We start from the raw sequence: 21,377 nt of genomic DNA, 5'->3' as shown, positions 1-21,377 counted from the left end.
CCCGTTCTCCTCCATTTAATCGTAAAATAATCTTAGAGCAATTTAATATCATTAAAGTTTTACAATTTTCTGATTTGCATTGTAAAGTACTAGAAGTAAGTTTATTTTGTTATAAACATATATTTATGTAAGTTTATATAGAACGTCAAGATAACATGTAATAAATAGTAGGTATACCGAAGTAAATAAAAGTTTAGAATACATAATTATCGTTGTAGATTGTAAAAGTACATCAGTATTAAAAAAATAATAGTTACCTTTGATTGACGGACAGTGGACGTCTCTCGGCTGATGATGATAGACTTTGCCCTTGAAAGTGGATGCTGGTGGCAGCTTGTCGTTCTACGTGGAGGACTAAGGGGGAGGCCTTTGTTCAACAGTGGACGTCTTCCGGCTGAAGATGATGATGATAGACTTTATCCTTTTGTCTTTCAAAATATTTTTTTAATATTTATTGATGATACTTCTACATAACTACATATACGTGTTTAAACTTTGAGTTTTAACTATATCAGTATAAAAAAAAAAAAACGTCCGCAAATTCCACACGACTGCAATAAGCTATGCATAAAATGTCAGGTGCTTCAATATCGCAGGCATTCGAGTCAAATGCAAATTATCATAATTATATCAACGACCTCTGTATCCTCTTAACTTGAAACGAGAACGGCTACAGCACAGCTCCATTTGCTAATTGTAATCGTAGATAACCTGCTATAATTTATAGGTATAGTCAGGCGACCTGCACAGGGGTGTATTAAGATTAACATTCTATAGGTTTTTAAACAGACATGGTCACTAGTACTATCATTGGAGCTTTCGGTATATTTTTGCGAGTTTCCGAAAAATAAATAAACATGGTAAATATCCCGTTTTAAGTTCTAATGATAGTAACATTCTATATGTTTTTAACATAGGTCTATGTATGTGGGTGTTAGGGTGGTCTTAAGGTGTAACCTTTAAGGTTGCGGACCTAAACCACTAACAGACAAATATAACATTAAGAAAATGCGTATTACTTGATTCGACACTGAAACTAAAAAACGGATTTATGACATAGGTAGGTACCACAGCGGATGTATGACACACTTTTAATTTTTTTGCAACAATTTCGGCGAAATTTTCAGTTGAATCACGGACTCTGAATTTAGAAGCGTCTAATAATTAGGTAGGTTTATTTAAAATATGTGCTTGCCTCGAGATGATGACACGTCTAGTACACACAGTGACAGTGACAAACTTAACCCCAATATATTTTTTTAAAGAATGTTTTCCCGCACTAAGATTTACTCCTGTGTCGTGGGTGCGTTTACAAACACAATTTCACATGCACATCTAAATCTGTATACGTGTAAATATGTATATCTTGTGAAAATATCAAGTTTCAATATTAACACGCTAACTAGTCAAGCTAGTCACTAGAAGGATTTGCCTTCAACAGTTTTCTTTCGGCAGTTAATACCTACACTATACTATATAAAGCTGAAGAGTTTGTTTGTTTGAACGCGCTAATTTCCAGAACTACTGGTCCAATTTGAATCATTATTTTTGTGTTGAATAGTGCATTTATCGAGGAAGGCTATATAGGCTATAAAACATCACGCTATGACCAATAGGAGCTAAGCAGAACGGGTGAAAGCTTACGAAAGTAGCTAGTTCTAAGATCATGGGCCCCGTGACCACACGTTCATAGGTACTTAATCCGTCCCTGTTCTTCCATACTCGGACACTAAGTTCCCTTGTTAATATCGAGTAGCTATCAGTAGATTAAATAGGATAACATTTATCACGTTCACTTCGACCAGTTTGGGTCAGTAAGATAGCCTATTAAGGTTTAAAGAGCCGTTTAAGATTACTTACCATACTTCCATAGCAAGACATTGTTATTATTTAGATCTTGTAGGGTGTAAGTAGGTGCTTAGTTGTGGTCGTGTAGTTATTTTGTTATAATACTTACTTGTTTTCTTATGAAGAAAGTTGATATAGATTCGTTGACCATCTTGAGATTAAAATTTTACTTTTGTATTTCTGTACCTATTGCGTTGTTATTTGTATACAAGAAGACTTGACTTTGTAAAATTTGTATCAATTGTACCTACCTATGTGTGTTGTAACAATATGAATAAAGAAAATTATGTCAAAAATAGGGCATTCTTTTTTAAATTTTAACCTGTATCCCATTCTATAATTCTAAAATAACATTCAACTCATTAGGAACCTATATTGGTAGAATGATAAACGTAATTGCCAGAGAGCACATATTATTTTCATGTTTTTCATAGATACTTTGTATATTTAAAACCAAGTCTTCCCTAAAAAAAAAAACATTGTTTTGCTCTCCTTGTAAAACCATATTTTCTGATTGATGGATATTGGACGCGGCTAGAATTACCATGGGTAAAGTGGGGCCGCTTACCAATACAAAACTCCAAAAATAAAAGTTAAATTAATTACGTTAACTTGTATATTTATTAATGACACCCACCATACATAATAATAGGGTAAACAAACACCATCAAACACCTTCTTTACTCACATTTCTTCACCATTTCCATCTCCATACTCCAAACTTTATCACAAATTCTCATCAAGTGATTACAAAGATTAACTTAGCTTACACAAATCCGTATATTTTACACTGAGATGCAAATTAAATCATCCTTAATACCATAACGCATGTTTCTGAGAAATTTAGCGTTATCTACTGAATTAGTAGGTACCGGATTAGAGGAAGGAACGCTGATTACTCCTAACTCTGAGTTAATCCTTTGAGAGGGTGTGTGATACATTGCGATGGTGTTTCCGAGCCGTTGCGTTGTTTTGCTTTGCTGATTAGGTTGATATTTATTACTTAGAACGATATCTAGTGAAGATAGATGACGTTTGACAAAAAATGTCGTTTTACTTCAGATTTAGGTACCTTTACAGTTTTCTGTCGGAAAGTGAAAGGCTTAAAATCGAAAATATCTTAAAAACTAGAGGTCCTCGCGTACAAACATATTTTCTAATTCATGGATGGAGTGGCGGTGACCTTGAGCGAATTGGACCCATTTATAAAATCTCCAAAACTAACCCGGAAACAGTTGATCATACGAATACTTAGTTCTGTGTGAGAATCGATCGCATTACGCGACTCGTAGCTAGTAACGTAGTAGCAGTAGCTTACTACGTTACTCGCTATGAGTAACGTTACTCGTAGCTACTGCTACTACGTTACTCGTAGCTTCTGCTACTACGTTACTCGTAGCTACTGCTACTACCGTTACTCGTAGCTACTGCTACTACGTTACTCGTAGCTACTGCTACTACGTTACTCGTACTACTACTACGTTACTAGTAGCTTCTGCTACTATGTTACTTGTAGCTACTGCTACTACGTTACTCGTAGCGTCTGCTACTTCGCTTCTCGTAGCTTCTGCTACTACGTTAGTCGTAGCTTCTGCTACTACGTTAGTCGTAGCTTCTGCTACTATGTTACTTGTAGCTACTGCTACTACGTTACTCGTAGCTACTGCTATACTCGTAGCTTCTGCTTCTACACACCCGTAGTTACTACTACTACTTACTCGTAGCTACTGCTACTACGTTACTCGTAGCTACTGCTACTAGGTTATTCGTCTCGTTTTGTAGACACGCTTTTACGTTTGCGTACCATGTTTGTATTTGATATCAAGATTTATTGATTGGTGTTTCAGTTTCACCTATGTATGTATGTACGTTTGTCCGCAATTGACTGAACGGATTTTGATGCGGTATTAAGAAAGTCTTTTTTGCCTTAGGGAGCAGATTTTAATATATTAACAGACTTTAAAGAAAGGGAAATTGAATTGAAGTCGAGTTTTTAAACGTAGTTAGTTTATGTAAATTATATTAAATTGTTTTACCTAATCTAGCTATAATGAATCAGGTACCAATAATAGGCGGCGCTGGTCGTATTTCATTAAAAGAAAACATTGAAGAATCTAGCAAACCATTAAATTATTTTTAAAAACACAAACGATTACTTATGTAAAAGTAATTAGTCTGCGGTACGAAACATAAAGAATTTACCATCAAATAGTAAAAAAAGTATGTCAATTTGTTCTATAAAACCAACACCGAGCTTCTTATAACGCATTAAATCAGTCACTGTTTTATGTAAAGTCGTAAAAGTGCAGTAATTAATTCATTATCAACAATGACACGATTCACTCACACACTTATATTATTTATGTACTTTTTTAATACATTCTTAGAAAGAAAACACTACATTTAAGTGTGGGAGAGCCATGCTTCGGCACGAATGGGCCGGCTCGACCGCATTCATACCTCAGCCTCACCGAAAACTGACGTGAAACAACGCTTGCATTATGTTTCGTTGTGTGAGTGAGGTTACCGGAGGCCCAATTCCCCCTTCCCAATCCCCGATTCCCCAACAAACCTTAAATTCCTAACCCCCAAAAGGGCGGCAACGCACTTGTAACGCCTCTGGTGTTTCAAGTGTCCATGGGCGGCGATTGCTTACCATCAGGTGATACGTCTGCTCGTTTGCAGAGTGTTTCATAAAAAAAAAAAACATTTGAACACAAGCTATATTTTATCGCTCCACCGTAGTTTTTACACAGGACTAAGTTATTTTCTACGTGTGTGTGACATAAAAGCGTTTTATAGACAAATATAAAGTCTTAGGGAGTTCATCAAGGCTCGAATAGGAAGATTGCAAAACGATAGGGACCCCAAGTCCCAATTTTTATTGCTTGTTACGCGTCGTAAATAAGAGGTGGCGGTCACAGATAATGTAAGCTGAATGTTTTTTTTTAAGACGTGTAATAAAACCTCGTTTAATAGGATAGTGGGTGAATACTTCTTGTTTGAATTGTTGCGTGTGCAGTTTTGTTCTTATTGTGGTTATACGGTCTATGAGTTGATAAGCTAATATATTTTTACTGTATTGCACTTTTTGCTGTATGGCTGTTCTGCGGTAAACGTTATATTTTCTCTGATACTTAGTACAAGTTTGCTTTACGTTAAAGTAATCTTTCATTGGTTGGTTTATTCGAGCCTGCCTATCAGAACGCCGAAAGCGATATTATTTCGATTACTTTAAACTTAAATCAAATCCGTACTAAGGGTACTGTTGGTTTACTGACTGAGTACCTGACTAAAAATTATCATGTCCCTACTCCTGCTTTTCGAGTAGAAGAATTGAGTATTGAGTATAATACAAAAATGATATTGTGACTGAGACTTCGTCCTACATTAGAACTTACTTACAATAAAATTTCAAAATTAAAAAACAGAGGCAGTACAAAGAAATAGACTCCTAACTTAGTTTACAGCGCAACCAAAATTATACGTCTAGCTCTAAAACTAAGAGCGCTTACATATTTTGTGAACCAACGTTTTATTTAAAAACTAAACCGTTTTTACGAGCAGTAAGTAGTTTGCATAACTTCTAACGTCTACCCACACTTGTGTAGACAAATCGTAAAACTGTAACTAGTCGTTAACTTAACGTAGGTATTATTTAGTGCAAACATGTTGCTACTAAGTTATGTGAAATTACATGGTAACACTTAGGTAATAGGTACTTTGTTTTTGAGTGTTAAAATTACCTATTGCAGGTTTTAGGACGTTTTTTTTTTTCGTTTTTAAATAATGTTTAAGAACAGGGATTATTGCTACCTTTAAGCATATTTAAGGGGGATTTAATAAATAGATCCACTTTGAAGTCCCCACTTTTTTCAGGGGGAAAGTCATCCAATAAGTTCTCCCGCCGAAGATGGGGCGAGAGTACCCACTGCATCGCCTACTACAGCACATTCCTAGAAAGAAATATGTCAGTACTTCTCTATCACTGAACACAAAGAACCTAGGTAATACCAACTCAGACTTAAAGACGCTATTGTATTCGAATCCTACCTATCCCTCAATAATGTGAAAAGGCTAAAAGTGTTTCTATTTACGCCCTATTATTAAACAACTATTTACGCCCTATTATTAAACAACATAATATATAAATCGCCGATATACATTGCCTACTTAAAACCATGTCCAATGAACCACGATTAAATTCAATTATCAAACTCCAACTTACGAATGGAATAATTTCAAAACGCACCTACTTGAGACTCGCGCAAGCTTAAAAACGTTCAACAATTTAGTTCAAGCACGATCGCACTAATGCCTACTTTCCATTTCATACGATAGATTGCTAATAGTACTCGCACGAATACGCCGATTCTACCCGATACCTATTAACTTAAAACAACTATGCTTCGAGTAAATAAAAAAGGCACGAATCCAATCAAGTTTGTAAACAGAGGAGACGTGGCGAGAGTGGACATCTATATAAAATGTTTATGTGATACAAATGTTTGAAAACCTATGTCACAAAAAAATGTTTTCGTCTGGACAAGTTTTTTAGGGAAAATTGTGTAGAACTGTTGGCTGTGTTTGGGGAAATTTAATTGAAATGGACTGTGATTTTTGTTGTCTAGTTTTGTTGTGATTTCGTTTTGAGTTAATTGCTATGATAGAGAATGTACCATAGGTTTGAATAACATTTTCATAGAAGAATTTATTTTTATTTCAATCAGATATTATATAACAAATAATTACAATAACATAGCCAAAGTTTAATCCAAAACAGTTTCCACACATAAACTATACATTCCCGCAAAGAACAATGTTTAATCAGGTACGAACAGGTAGATTTAAAACGATAAATTATTGTGAATCTATTAATATTAAAAACAAACCGATGACCGTAAACTTTACAGAACCGAAACTATCGAAACTGACGAAACACAGCCAAATTAGATTATAGTGGACATAAAATGGTATTAGGAACACGGACGCAATACGCAGCGTGTGATAAAAATTTTATGTTCCTTGTAAGCCAGAAAAACACCCTGAGGTCTTGCCCAGAGGCCAGTTTATTGCGCAACACTTTATGACTATCAAATTTCTGTAAACTTGTACTTATTCCTAACGTAAATGTAATGACCGGCCACCCTGTGGGAGCACGGACATTTTAGTTTCGGGGAAAATGTTAGTAGTTATTCACCCCCTATGTTTGAAGCCCTTGGTTACAAAGTTTACTTGCCTACGCAAATGGTACAAACAAAAACGAACTATATTTAAAATGGAAAATAGAACATGGATAGGAAGAAACTTATTAAACTACTAGCTTTTGCCCGCGACTTCGTTCGCGTGGAATAGTGACTTCCGGCAAATTTTTGGTTTTAACCACATAGTTCCCGATCTCGCGGGATCTCTTCAAAAATGAGATGTGGAAGATATTCCAGGGAACTCTTCAAAAATCAACATAATGAGCTCTGCGTTTGAATTTAATAGATGTATACTCACTTAGGGCATTGAAAAAATAGTTTAAAAACGGACTTAAACTAAAGAAATATTATAATCTTTCCGAACTTAAGATGAAAACTAACTTAAAACTAAAGAAAGCTACGAATTACGAATTTATAACAATTAAAAAAGAAACTATATTACAACCTATCCTCTATGCTATAATAACCAAGCTTAAACTAAATAATTTAAAAGAAACGACTTAAATCTAATCTAATTAAAAAAAAAATTAGACTTACAATTTTATTAAAAAAACTAACTACAGTAACTACTAATAATCGATATCAAACTAAACCTACGTTAAATAGTTTAACCAAAAAACCAGGAAAACCCAACAAATAAACTTATTAATTGACAAATACAACGAAACCAATTTAGAATATACGAAACAGCAGGACCACTACAGACAAATAATCATACGACTGATAATACACTTTTTCTACGATAGTACCGAAGCGCTCGGCCGATACCCAACCAAATGAATGTAACGAAACCATAGCGCGATCTATTTCGATCCCAACGCCATCTATCGAGGATAAAGACAACTTGGATTATTTATTTATACTCCGTTCGGGCATTTTCTTTGTACTAAAAGTTTAATTATATTGATATTATTTTTTTCATACCTTTTTACTATTTATTTACTTTTTTTCGATGAATTAAAACAATAACATGAACCGAAGTCGTGTAACGATCGACATAGAATTATCTATACTCCGTTAGAGCATTTTCTTTGTACTAAATGTTTTATTATATTGATATTATTTTTTTCATACCTTTTTACTATTTATTTACTTTTTTTCGATAAATTAAAACAATAACATGAACCGAAGTCGTGTAACGATCGACATAGAATTATTTATAAATAATTTATTTCTTATTTTTATTTTTTGATTTTTGAAATAAAAATATATCTATGTCCTTCCTAAGGTTCTAAACTACATATATCTGTACCAAATTTCAACCAAATCCGTCAAATAGTTGCGGAGATTAATGGTATAAGCATAGAATGTTCGACGTGATTCTTTAATTTGATATAACTTTTTTATTTATGAACCGATTGACATGAAACAAACACTAAATGTAAATTTAAGCATCCCACAATATATTCGTGAAAACCGCATCCAAATCGGATCAGCCGTTTCTGAGATTAGCGCGCACAGACGAACAGACAAACAGACAAACAGACAAACAGACAAAAAAAAAGTTAATTACATTTTTGGGTTCGACATCGACATAACAATAACCCCTGCTATTTTTTTTATTTTTATTTTCAATGTACAGACAGCACTTTTCTACGATTTTATTATATGTATAGATTTAAAAAAATCGGCTGATCTGCGATAGTTTTTAAACGATTTAATTGTGTAATTAGTTCCTGTATTTAACTTTCTTATTCAAAACCGTGTTGTATAAAACATTGTATTGTATTTTCCCCACTCCACTCCATTTAATCGTAAAATAATCTTAGAGCAATTTAATATCATTAAAGTTTTACAATTTTCTGATTTGCATTGTAAAGTACTAAGTAGGTTTATTTTCTTATAATCATATATTATATTTATGTAAGTTAAGATAACGTCAAGATAGCGTTTAATAAATAGTAGGTATACCGAAGTAAATAAAAGTTTAGAATACATAATTATCGTTGTAGATTGTAAAAGTACATCAGTATTAAAAAAATAATAGTTACCTTTGATTGACGGACAGTGGACGTCTCTCGGCTGATGATGATAGACTTTGCCCTTGAAAGTGGATGCTGGTGGCAGCTTGTCGTTCTACGTGGAGGACTAAGGGGGAGGCCTTTGTTCAACAGTGGACGTCTTCCGGCTGAAGATGATGATGATAGACTTTATCCTTTTGTCTTTCAAAATATTTTTTTAATATTTATTGATGATACTTCTACATAACTACATATACGTGTTTAAACTTTGAGTTTTAACTCTATCTTTATGAAAAAAAAAACCAACCAATACAAAAACGTTTACACATTCCACACGATTGCAATAAGCTATGCATAAAATGTAAGGTGCTTCAATATCGCAGGCATTCGAGTCAAATGCAAATTATCATAATTATATCAACGACCTCTGTATCCTCTTAACTTGAAACGAGAACGGCTACAGCACAGCTCCATTTGCTAATTGTAATCGTAGATAACCTGCTATAATTTATAGGTATAGGCAGGCGACCTGCACAGGGGTGTATTAAGATTAACATTCTATAGGTTTTTAAACAGACATGGTCACTAGTACTATCATTGGAGCTTTCGGTATATTTTTGCGAGTTTCCGAAAAATAAATAAACATGGTAAATATCCCGTTTTAAGTTCTAATGATAGTAACATTCTATATGTTTTTAACATAGGTCTATGTATGTGGGTGTTAGGGTGGTCTTAAGGTGTAACCTTTAAGGTTGCGGACCTAAACCACTAACAGACAAATATAACATTAAGAAAATGCGTATTACTTGATTCGACACTGAAACTAAAAAACGGATTTATGACATAGGTAGGTACCACAGCGGATGTATGACACACTTTTAATTTTTTTGCAACAATTTCGCCGAAATATTCAGTTGAATCACGGACTCTGAATTTAGAACCGTCTAATAATTGGGTTTATTTAAAATATGTGCTTGTCCCGAGATGATGACACGTCTAGTACACACAGTGATAGTGACAAACTTAACCCCAATATATTTTTTAAAGAATGTTTTCCCGCACTAAGATTTACTCCTGTGTCGTGAGTGCGTTTACAAATATACAATTTCACATGCACATCTAAATCTGTATACGTGTAAATATGTATCATGTAAAAATCTCGAGTTTCAATATTAACACGCTAACTAGTCAAGCTAGTCACTAGAAGGATTTGCATTCAACAGTTTTCTTTCGGCAGCTAATATCTATTATCTTCTATACTATATTAAGCTGAAGAGTTTGTTTGTTTGAACGCGCTAATTTCCGGAATTACTCGTCCAATTTGAATACATAATTATTTTTGTGTTGAATAGTAGGTACATTAATCGAGGAAGGCTATAGGCTATAAAACATCACGCTATGACCAATAGGAGCTAAGCAGAACGGGTGAAAGCTTACGAAAGTAGCTAGTTCTAAGATCATGGGCCCCGTGACCACACGTCCATACTTAATCCGCCCCTGTTCTTCCATACTCGGACACTAAGTTCCCTTGTTAATATCGAGTAGCTATCAGCAGATTAAATAGGATAACATTTATCACGTTCACTTCGACCAGTTTGGGTCAGTGAGATAGCCTATTAAGGTTTAAAGAGCCGTTTAAGATTACTTACCATACTTCCATAGCAAGACATTGTTATTATTTAGATCTAGTAGGGTGTAAGTAGGTGCTTAGTTTTGGTCGTGTAGTTATTATGTTATAATATCTAGTGGTTTTCTTATGAAGAAAGTTGATATAGATTCGTTGACCATCTTGAGATTAAAATTTTACTTTTGTATTTCTGTACCTATTGCGTTGTTATTTGTACATTAAAAGATTAAACGTTGAACATTTTTATCAATTGTACTAATGTGTGTTGTAAGAATATGAATAAAGAAAATTATGTCAAAAATAGGGCATTCTTTTTTAAATTTTAACCTGTATCCCATTCTATAATTCTAAAATAACATTCAACTCATTAGGAACCTATATTGGTAGAATGATAAACGTAATTGCCAGAGAGCACATATTATTTTCATGTTTTTCATAGATACTTTGTATATTTAAAACCAAGTCTTCCCTAAAAAAAAAAACATTGTTTTGCTCTCCTTGTAAAACCATATTTTCTGATTGATGGATATTGGACGCGGCTAGAATTACCATGGGTAAAGTGGGGCCGCTTACCAATACAAAACTCCAAACTTACATATCTATGGTAAATTAATATCTACTTTAACTTGTATATTTATTAATGACACCCACCATACATAATAATAGGGTAAACAAACACCATCAAACACCTTCTTTACTCACATTTCTTCACCATTTACATCTACACACTCCAAACTTTATCACAAATTCTCATCAAGTGATTACAAAGATTAACTTAGCTTACAGAAATCCGTACATTTTACCGTACACTGAGATGCAAATTAAATCATCCTTAATACTATAACGCATGTTTCTGAGAAATTTAGCGTTATCTACTGAATTAGTAGGTACCGGATTAGAGGAAGGAACGCTGATTACTCCTAACTCTGAGTTAATCCTTTGAGAGGGTGTGTGATACATTGCGATGGTGTTTCCGAGCCGTTGCGTTGTTTTGCTTTGCTGATTAGGTTGATATTTATTACTTAGAACGATATCTAGTGAAGATAGATGACGTTTGACAAAAAATGTCGTTTTACTTCAGATTTAGGTACCTTTACAGTTTTCTGTCGGAAAGTGAAAGGCTTAAAATCGAAAATATCTTAAAAACTAGAGGTCCTCGCGTACAAACATATTTTCTAATTCATGGATGGAGTGGCGGTGACCTTGAGCGAATTGGACCCATTTATAAAATCTCCAAAACTAACCCGGAAACAGTTGATCATACGAATACTTAGTTCTGTGTGAGAATCGATCGCATTACGCGACTCGTAGCTAGTAACGTAGTAGCAGTAGCTACTACGTTACTCGCTATGAGTAACGTTACTCGTAGCTACTGCTACTACGTTACTCGTAGCTTCTGCTACTATGCTACTCGTAGCTACTGCTTCTACGTTACTCGTAGCTACTGCTACTATGTTACTCGTAGCTACTGCTACTATGTTACTCGTAGCTACTGCTACTACGCTACTCTTACTGCTACTACGTTACTCGTAGTTATTGCTACTACGTTACTCGTAGCTACTGCTACTACGTTACTCGTAGCTACTGCTACTACGTTACTCGTAGCTACTGCTACTACGTTACTCGTAGCTTCTGCTACTACGTTACTCGTAGCTTCTGCTACTACGTTACTCGTAGCTTCTGCTACTACGTTACTCGTAGCTTCTGCTACTACGTTACTCGTAGCTACTGCTACTACGTTACTCGTAGCTACTGCTACTACGTTACTCGTAGCTACTGCTACTACGTTATTCGACTCATTTTGTCAAACGCTTTTATGTTTGCGTAACATGTTTGTATTTATTTGATATCAATTTTTATTGATTGGTGTTTCAGTTCACCTAGGTATGTTTGTTTTCTTAACAGACGAAGTCTGCTGATCTGCGTTTTACTTTTATACCTTAATTTACGTATTATAGAAATATCTACCACATTAATGATAATATGGACTTTTCAGGTTTTTTAAAATATAAACTTATGAGTATAGGTACAGGAGGACCAAACGTCCACCGTTTAATGTTTTGACATGAGAAAATAGGATATTAAAAATAAAACACAAGATATATTTTTTATAGATTTTATTTTTATAAAGGTTTCATTGTATTTATCGTAGGTATAGTGTCATTTGAATATTTCATAGCTAAACCAGCTTTCCAATCTATAATGTGTAGTAGGCGATTACGTATCAACTAAAAACAAATGGTAAACTTACTAAAAGAAGATGGTGACAATCGTAAGAGCTTTTACATACATGGCTTCTAATTCATTGCAATTGTGTACAATACAATTAGTAGGAAATGAAAGTAAACTTATTGGGTTATTCATTGTGCATTAACTAAAATAGGTAAATTATTAAAATTAATCTAACTTAAGTTAAAAGCTGCTAAACATAATATTGTAATAACGTACCAAATGCGGCACGGTAAATAAACGATTTAGTGTAATATGGATTTATTTCAACTAGTTTTGTTTATGTTTACTACAACATTTGCTCCGGCGGCTACGATATAATGAGGAGCCGTAAGATTGCCCATACATTGGTTCCTACGACCGACAGGCTGGGTTCACATTGAGAGGAGACCGCGCCCCGCGCCCGCGTGCCGAGCTGCCGACACCCGACACGCTCGGCGACGCTCTGCCAACGAACGCTCGCTAAAATAATTTCCATTCAATAACAGTCAAACAAAATTGGACTAAACAACAAGGAATTTGTACTTTGGGAGATGTGATATATAGAGAATCGACTAGGTCCTCATCAAATGAATATTAAATACTTAATAAACATTGTATCCATAATATATAATATAAGCAATATAAAACGTAACATAATCGGAATACTAGACAATAATATAATTCTGCTAATAAACTGAAATAATTCAGGATGATCGCCAGGCTGCAGGGGAACGTTGCGAGGTAGTTCGGACCGCGGGCACAGACAGATGGAGCAGCCGACGGAACCGACTAGAACCGGCTTGCGAGGAGATCGCGCGATCCGCAACCGTTCCTCCACAACCCCGGCAACACAGAATTGTCTAACAATATATCATAAATCGAATAGAATTAAAACTTTGCTAAGATTTTGTACCGAAAAATGTATCTAGCGTCGTATTAAAATGATATGCTTGCGAACAGCAACACTTTGGTAAAGATCACAAGTGCAGGGATGCTGCCCGCTCGTCGCCCACGTAAACGAAAACATAATGCATCCCAAGTCAGTACCCACTACACATTCTGCTATTGATCAGTGTTGGCTGCTAGTTCGGTAGTACTGCGGTTTATCGATATCATATTAATAATAAATGTCACAACATCAAGCCAGTATAAAAAACACTAAGCCTACTAAACCTACTACCTCAAAAACTCTTTTAAAGAGCAAACTTATACCTATTTCGTAAAGTAACACAAAATCCGCCCGAGCGGCATACAATATCAGAATCCGTATAAAATATAACATGTTTTTTTTTCGCCTCTTCAGTTTTATTACAATTTTCTGAAACAATTCTTATCATCTAACCTCTCGCTTCCCAAACTTTACAATAAAGACAATACAACGCTCACTATCGTTACAAAAATTAATAGCTTTCATCAATATTTTAAATCGTTACAAAATGGAACTTTTTCATCTTAACTTTAATCAGATTAACCTTACTTCTTACAATTTTACTTGTGCCAATTCCTTACGCATCGACTCCGAATATACAAAAATATACGTTCAGACGTATCGAAGATTTTAAATAATATCAATTTTCAATGGTATAGACGTATTTTATAGCATAATTTTAAAACGATCCTTACAATAATTCAAGCACTTATACTTTACTTAAAATTAATCAATTAATTGGCGTTTCCATCTGAGCATCTCAGCATCGTTCCACGACTCTCAACCTTATTTCAGTTAATTGTAAGTAAACAAGAGATCATTATAGAAAAGAACACTTACACATAGCACATGACCACACTCAATATTAGTAAAATTACGAAGATAACCATTGTACCTACAGAGGACAAAGGAAGTATTATAAAATATACGAAGTTATTCACTCATTCGAACATACATTATCGATACACATAAGTAGTAATGAAAAAATGCTTTATTAATGTTGAGATGCTTTTAAAAGACATTTTTATTATATTAGCCAATTAGTTTGGCCGCATAGTAGCTGTGTTTTTAATGTTAGACAAGCGATCAATCATTTGCCTCAGTAATTACTCTGATACACATTTCGCCGTAACCAACAGCAACGAAGCGTACAGTCTGCGGTTACATTAAAATGCATCGATTTCATGCCGTCTTTTTTGCATTCCGATAAACGAAAACGTATCTCCAATTAGTTTCGACTTTTACAAAGCATCCAATTAAATAGAAAATGCACAAATAGTTATAAGACATACTAGCCTAATTACACAAATGACCATAAGTGACGTGCGTCGAAAATCATGAAACAACCTTGGACGTGGTAATCGCAGAATCCTTACGTGGTATGCTAGAGATGTTCCGTCAAGATTGTTTCCTAACATTGGACGCACGATCGGTCTTACACAATATCTATTATCGCTGTGATACACGTACGAGATCGAGTCTCGATTGTCTTACAAAAATACTACATCTACAATTCCAGTAAAAAAAGTATATTATTACTTGATGTTTAATTTATGCATAATACATATTAATAGAAAAAGTTTACGACTAAATTACTTGTTACCGTTACGAAAGTACAAAAGGTTTTATTTTTTAAGTTATTACAAATTATGACACTCATACCCTGATGCACCCCGCTACGCGATAACTTAGTTATTATCTTTAACCAATTCGTCAGATTATCACCAATTTTATAAATGTGCGTACAAAATGTATCGGCCTTTACGTCGGAGTCCACAGGACCTGTACCACTAACTTGTATTGACTTACACTGTCCGCGAGTGCAGCTACTGACTGTAATGCAATATCACCTTTCACAATCGTATCGCGTTTGTTACTTCGAGAGCAATTAGCCTGATCAGATGGAGCGATCGGTCTACAAATAAACCGTGCGATGAACTGCGGCGATACGCGCACGGCGCACGGCGCACGGCTCCGTCCGAACTACGAAATGCGTACGAGCGCGACGCGACGTTATCCTACCTATACAAGTTAATACAAAAGATTAATACGAACTTACTACATTAGTGTAGAAAACATCGAGTATCAAAATATAATTAACATGTTTTTGATTTGCATCTTTTCACTAACCAATAACAGCCGTATACTAGAATCAGCCAATGCGTTTTTGGAATTTTGAGCTTATGGACGCCGGGTATCATTTGGATGCTGAATGTCACTTTGATAACTAACCTGCCTCAGACTTGGCTCTACCTCCGTAAAGCGACATACTATAAAAATATCAATGTGATACTACACGGGTCTATTCATAAAGTACTGTTGCAAATTATTGCTATCAACATTATCAGACTTATCGTTGTACAGGACATAAAAAATGTTTATGGAACGAGAAATGCTTCGGTGAAGGGACAACGTTTATTACAAGTATTACGAAGGCATAAACATGCCATCAACTAATTTGCAATGTAATTTGAATCTTATATGGCGAGTACAACAGAACATTATGCAACGGACACGCGACGTCGGTCTACCGTTAAACATTAAATGTTGGAAGCCGGCAGAGACAAAGGCAGACATTACATCGAATGCGTAAATCTACGTTACATATCACGGTAAGATTTTAAGTTAATTTCACATACTTAGGCGTGGCGCGACCGCACCTCCTATGACCAGAATGTACACCATTCGCAATAACGACACTCGCTGGGCGCGAGCGCATCGCTACCGATAACTAATTAATCGTTAATGAAGAGAACGAGACGATGACTAAAGTAATGTTAAGTGTGACCATACATACTTCCCCATTCATACCAATTATTAAGTATTAAAGAAAACCCTACGACTCTAAATAAGAACTACAATGGAAATAAGATTGGATTAACCTATACTCGTACACAAGGACACAATACTTATATATCAAACGAATATTATGCCGATGTCGTAGTCCTACTTACGGAGTGCTAGAGGTACAACGTACGATTTCTAATATAGCATTCGATAAAATACGCGTCATAAAGTAATCAAGATCGAAATAATGTTAGATAGGTACATATGTTATAGATATTTATAATAAGTAACAATTTTGCTCCTAAACTTTAACGAACGTAAAATAAAATACCTTTTCAATAAAACCAATAAAACTGTTTAAATATTAGGTACATAAGTAATTCTGTTAAACAAAAACAATTTAGGTTATATAGGAATACAGCAACTATTTCATATACAGTTTACCTAAGTGAGTTACTTTTTAATATGTATTTGATTTATTTTATAAAATTTGCAAAAGTAACAAATCGTTTCTTTGTACTTTAAGCAATTCACTAAATTACACCACATTAAAATTCAACATGAAGAAATTCGAATGTCGGTGTCTAAATAAATTGTCAATAATTACAAAATTTAACAAATATGTGCAAATAAACTAAGTAAGTTGGCAACGTTTGTGTAATTACATTTATTATTAAACTGAACAAGTAACTAAGTGTCTAAAATATGAATAATCAAACACATACTCAGATAATGTAATATTCGCGTACGAAAGTTAGGAAGAACCGAACTATTGTATACAGACGCACCTACGGACGTGGGTCTGGGACTATTAAATTATATATCTATACAACCTTTGAAGTATCGATAAAATCTTCAAAATAATAAACTCTAGAAGAGCTCAATTTGTAGAGGAGCTTTAAAAAGAAGATATACTTTAAATAAAACGGGACAAATATTGTAAAATTCTCAACTGTCCGACCGTAGTTGAATCCCTGGAATATTTTCTTTAGTGGCTACGATAAACATTTACTCTGGATTGTATATTTTCGCAGAGCGTCGAGCACACAACTTTGTCACCGTGTGCACTCCACGGCTCACAACTGTAAATATTCTCTAAACACAATTCAATTTCTGAAGCCACTCCGTTACTATAATTTACTATTTTTTTTCTTTTGTATCTAAAGAGGTAATGTTTTCAAAGTTCAATATTGAAATATCTATAAAATATGAAACGACCAGCCTTATTATTGTATTAGAGGACTATGATATAAGTATTATTGGATTTTGTTTCAATATAGCATTTCAAAATACTTTGAATTTGTACAGGAGAGGGGGAGTCATTGACTTTGATACATTCGATGCGTTATCGTAAACTTGTACCTACGACGATAATACATCTACATAGATGGCTCTGTATTTGACTATTAAACAATATGATTTTATAAATTTATGGTCGATCACTAACCAGCCCGCGGCCCGAACACACTTCACTTATTTTTGTACAATGTCATCATCAGATGATCTGGATCATAATATTTTTCTAAATATACCAACAACAGCTCGCCTTAATTACTTTTTTTTTTCAAATATTTTATTTTATTATTGATTACATACATTTATTTATTCAAATGTATATTCAACTTTAAATATAATTCTATATTCGAACGAGCAAACTTCGATAAAATTAAAATTGATTAACATATGAAGTGTGGTCGGTTCGCGGCAGGACGCTTTAAAATAAGTATAGGATTCTTTGATATTATTGAGATTATGTACTATCGATTTACTGCTAAACTAGAAATATGCAATAATATCTCATTAAATATTCTTTAAGCTTCTGCGTGTGTCGGCATTATGTACAAATATCGCCATGCTGTTGTCTCAGGTATATCTTTAATCTTAAGGGTAAGTCAAGCAGAGGATACTAATATAAAAATATTTTAAGAGGTATTACAACCACACAAGGCGACTGGCGACTATGGTCTGGGGATGTGCGCAGGCGGCGCTGCAACGACATCGCATCGTTAAATATTTTATGAAAGCTCAAATTACTGTCAGACTTATTACGATCAGTTTTTTGTACATAAAAGCAACTGCCAAAACTGTTTTTGCGGAATCTTTTTAAAATGCGTAAACATCCCAAATAATAAATATTTCAGATAATCTTTGGAACTCCAGTCTCTACATTAAACGAAACTACAGAACAAATCCTAAAGAAACACGTATTATACTAAGCTTTCAATAAATACTTAAGCTGATGTTTGAAAATGTGTCTTATTATTGAGAGCATAGAGGCCAGTCTGCCGTCCACTCAAACCGTGCCGTGATGACAATGACGTAATGAGGTGCCGTGATGCGGATGATGGCGTGAGGAGTTATGAGGTGACCTATAACTACGCAACAGTAGCAACTAGTCGAGCAGTCGCAACTAGTCGCTGTAGTCAACTAGTTGTAGTCAGTCCAATATGAGAACGAACACACATCTCTTCTGATTCGATGTTATACGCAAAATTTATCGTTCGACAGTTTAAAAAAAATTAAGGAGACAAAGAAAAAAATAATAGACAATTAAAGGAAATATTTTGATGTTGATATAGAAAAAAATCGATCGAGAAAAGAAAGAACATATCGCCTAAAATAATATCTAATTGATTTTAATTATATTTTTAGTTTAATTGTGATTAAATGAGATTTAAAAATGATAATAAAGAACTTAAAAGTCGGACGAACAAATTCTGTCGTATAAAATCGAAACAGACCTAAGCAATGATCGATTAGATTAGTAAAATGTAAATGGCAGTATCGATTTAAGAAGGTTAATAATGCAAAAATTTTTACCTATAAAAGTGTTCAAGTCTTCATTAAAATTATTGCCTAAACATACGGATAATCCGTCGATATCACTTTTTTTTTACTGTATACACCCATATCGCCTATCCGCACCACCATTTTAGTTGTTATTTTTTCTCTTTAATCACTAAACACGCACTATCACTAAGAGTTATCACTTGTAATCACTTCGCGAGTAATAAGTATCAAATGTATAAAACCTTACCTAAAAAGTTAACAGTAGTTACTGAGTAAAAATCTGCACATCACTTATATACGCTTAGTAAATGTCGAAGCGCTATTTACTTACAAATATATAGACATCCATATTAAGAAAAAAACCTTAACTAAATCTATTCAGATATAGCCAAAACGTAGTCGATAGTATAAAAATTTCATTTCTTTTTGTAATAATTAAAAATTAAACATCGTTGCTCAATGATTAGCGGCATTCATTACTTAAATATTTTTTTTATTATTCCAAAGGAGTATTTCACCTTTCACAACTGATATGGCACTATTCCAAAAAGTTTATATATGCTTATTTTTTTTCGTAAATCTCCATGCAGTCCGTTAATCATTGAGACATAAATATTTGAAACGATAAGTAAAACAACAATTCGACATTACATAACCCTACAATACAGGTAATAGATATAGACAGGCTAATCATATTATTGGTGACACAGCAATTAGGTACTTACAATTATAATCCTCTACCATTACTGTTTAAATAAGGTATGTATGTGAAAATATAATAATAAGTAAATGAACTGATATTAAAGACGATAACCTAACATGGCATCTTTAGTAGAAGTAGACTTCCCTTACACTATAAAGTGCCATTTGGTGGGAGGAAATAAAAGTTCACAATAAACCTACGAAAATATTGTATAACACTTAAGTTAGGTTTAAAATTTTGCTAAAATAAAACATAACTAATAAACTAAATTGAACTAAACAACACTCCACTCAAACGCCCCTATCAGATAGGGTCATCAGTATCACTGAAATACAAGGTAATCAATAATTTAAAAAACTCACGCCTTTACTCCTTCAAAAGGAAATCAAGTTCTCCAATTTAAGATTGATCCGAAACAAAAAATGCAATTTCTGGCATCACTATATCGCTAATTATTATTTTCGATAAAATCAACTCCTAATCAACAAAGTGCAGAATAAAATTAAAATAAAATCAATAGTACGATCTAAACTGACACATAAAATTATTTTCAATAATACCAACTTAATTTAACAGAAATTATTTCTAGCGTCCGCGGACGCAGTAAGGTCCAAGAAACAAACATTGCAACACAGAGAAGTCCAATAGTCGCCGCGTCATATCCGTCACACTCCGCGAGATTATGCGATCTGGTTCAAGATGTCGATGAAGTCGTTGGAGAACAGCTGCAGCGAGGGCTCGGCGGGCGTGCGGCGCGGGATGCCGCACCCGCCCAGCCGCTCCACCGGCCGCTCCGCCGGGCGCTCCGCCGGCCGCTCCACCGGCTTGTTGCGCAGCGACGCCAGGTAGCGCTCGGCCAGCGTCTCGCCCAGGCTGATGGCCAGCGTCTCGGGGCTCACTCCGAGCAGAGACAACGACTCGGTTATGCTCGCAAGGGTTGGAGAAACGTATTTGGGAGTTTGTGGTTCATCGGGAAGTGGTTCTAGCACACGAGGTGCCATGCTGGTGTTGATGACGGGACGCAGCGCTGGGGGGGAGGCGCGTCGCGGAGGCGACGGAGCCAGGCCCCACGAGTCAGAAGAAGGGGGGGTGCCGGGAGAGCCTCCCGGCACCGCCGACTGTTATGGCCACTGCTGGAACAGCGGGAAGGCCCTCTTTGTGAAGCAGTAGCTGAGCGGCTTCACGAAGTGGGTGTCGAGCACGCGGCAGTGCGGGCACGCCATGGGGTGCGAGTAGTCCGAGTAGTTCAGCCGCTGCTGGGGGTGGAGCAGGGCCTTGAAGCAGTTGTTGCACTGTAGACAATGGAACACAGTTTAGA

At 35.1% G+C, this 21,377-nt stretch overlaps 1 protein-coding gene and 1 long non-coding RNA gene across 4 annotated transcripts in view; both read right to left on the bottom strand.

The window, feature by feature from the left end:
- The window catches only part of LOC126912692 (uncharacterized), a 53,406-nt gene extending 45,123 nt beyond the window's left edge, over positions 1–8,283 (bottom strand). For both annotated transcript variants that reach the window (XR_007707337.1, XR_007707336.1), the window contains exon 1: positions 7,977–8,283. This is a non-coding gene — a long non-coding RNA (uncharacterized LOC126912692). The remainder of the gene's footprint in view (positions 1–7,976) is intronic.
- A 4,459-nt stretch (positions 8,284–12,742) lies between these two features.
- The window catches only part of LOC118265494 (headcase protein), a 62,800-nt gene continuing 54,165 nt past the window's right edge, over positions 12,743–21,377 (bottom strand). Inside the window, exon 5 of one of the 2 annotated variants that reach the window (XM_035578393.2) lies at positions 12,743–21,351. In XM_035578393.2, the coding sequence (XP_035434286.1) occupies positions 21,181–21,351 (171 nt within the window). In that variant the 3' untranslated portion in view covers positions 12,743–21,180. The remainder of the gene's footprint in view (positions 21,352–21,377) is intronic. The other variant, XM_050705989.1, reaches the window with a different exon arrangement.

This window comes from Spodoptera frugiperda, chromosome 28 (genome assembly GCF_023101765.2).
Source record: "Spodoptera frugiperda isolate SF20-4 chromosome 28, AGI-APGP_CSIRO_Sfru_2.0, whole genome shotgun sequence".
Taxonomy (NCBI): domain Eukaryota; kingdom Metazoa; phylum Arthropoda; class Insecta; order Lepidoptera; family Noctuidae; genus Spodoptera; species Spodoptera frugiperda.
Note: the sequence above shows the minus strand (reverse complement) of the source record. Positions and strands in the feature narration are given on the sequence as shown.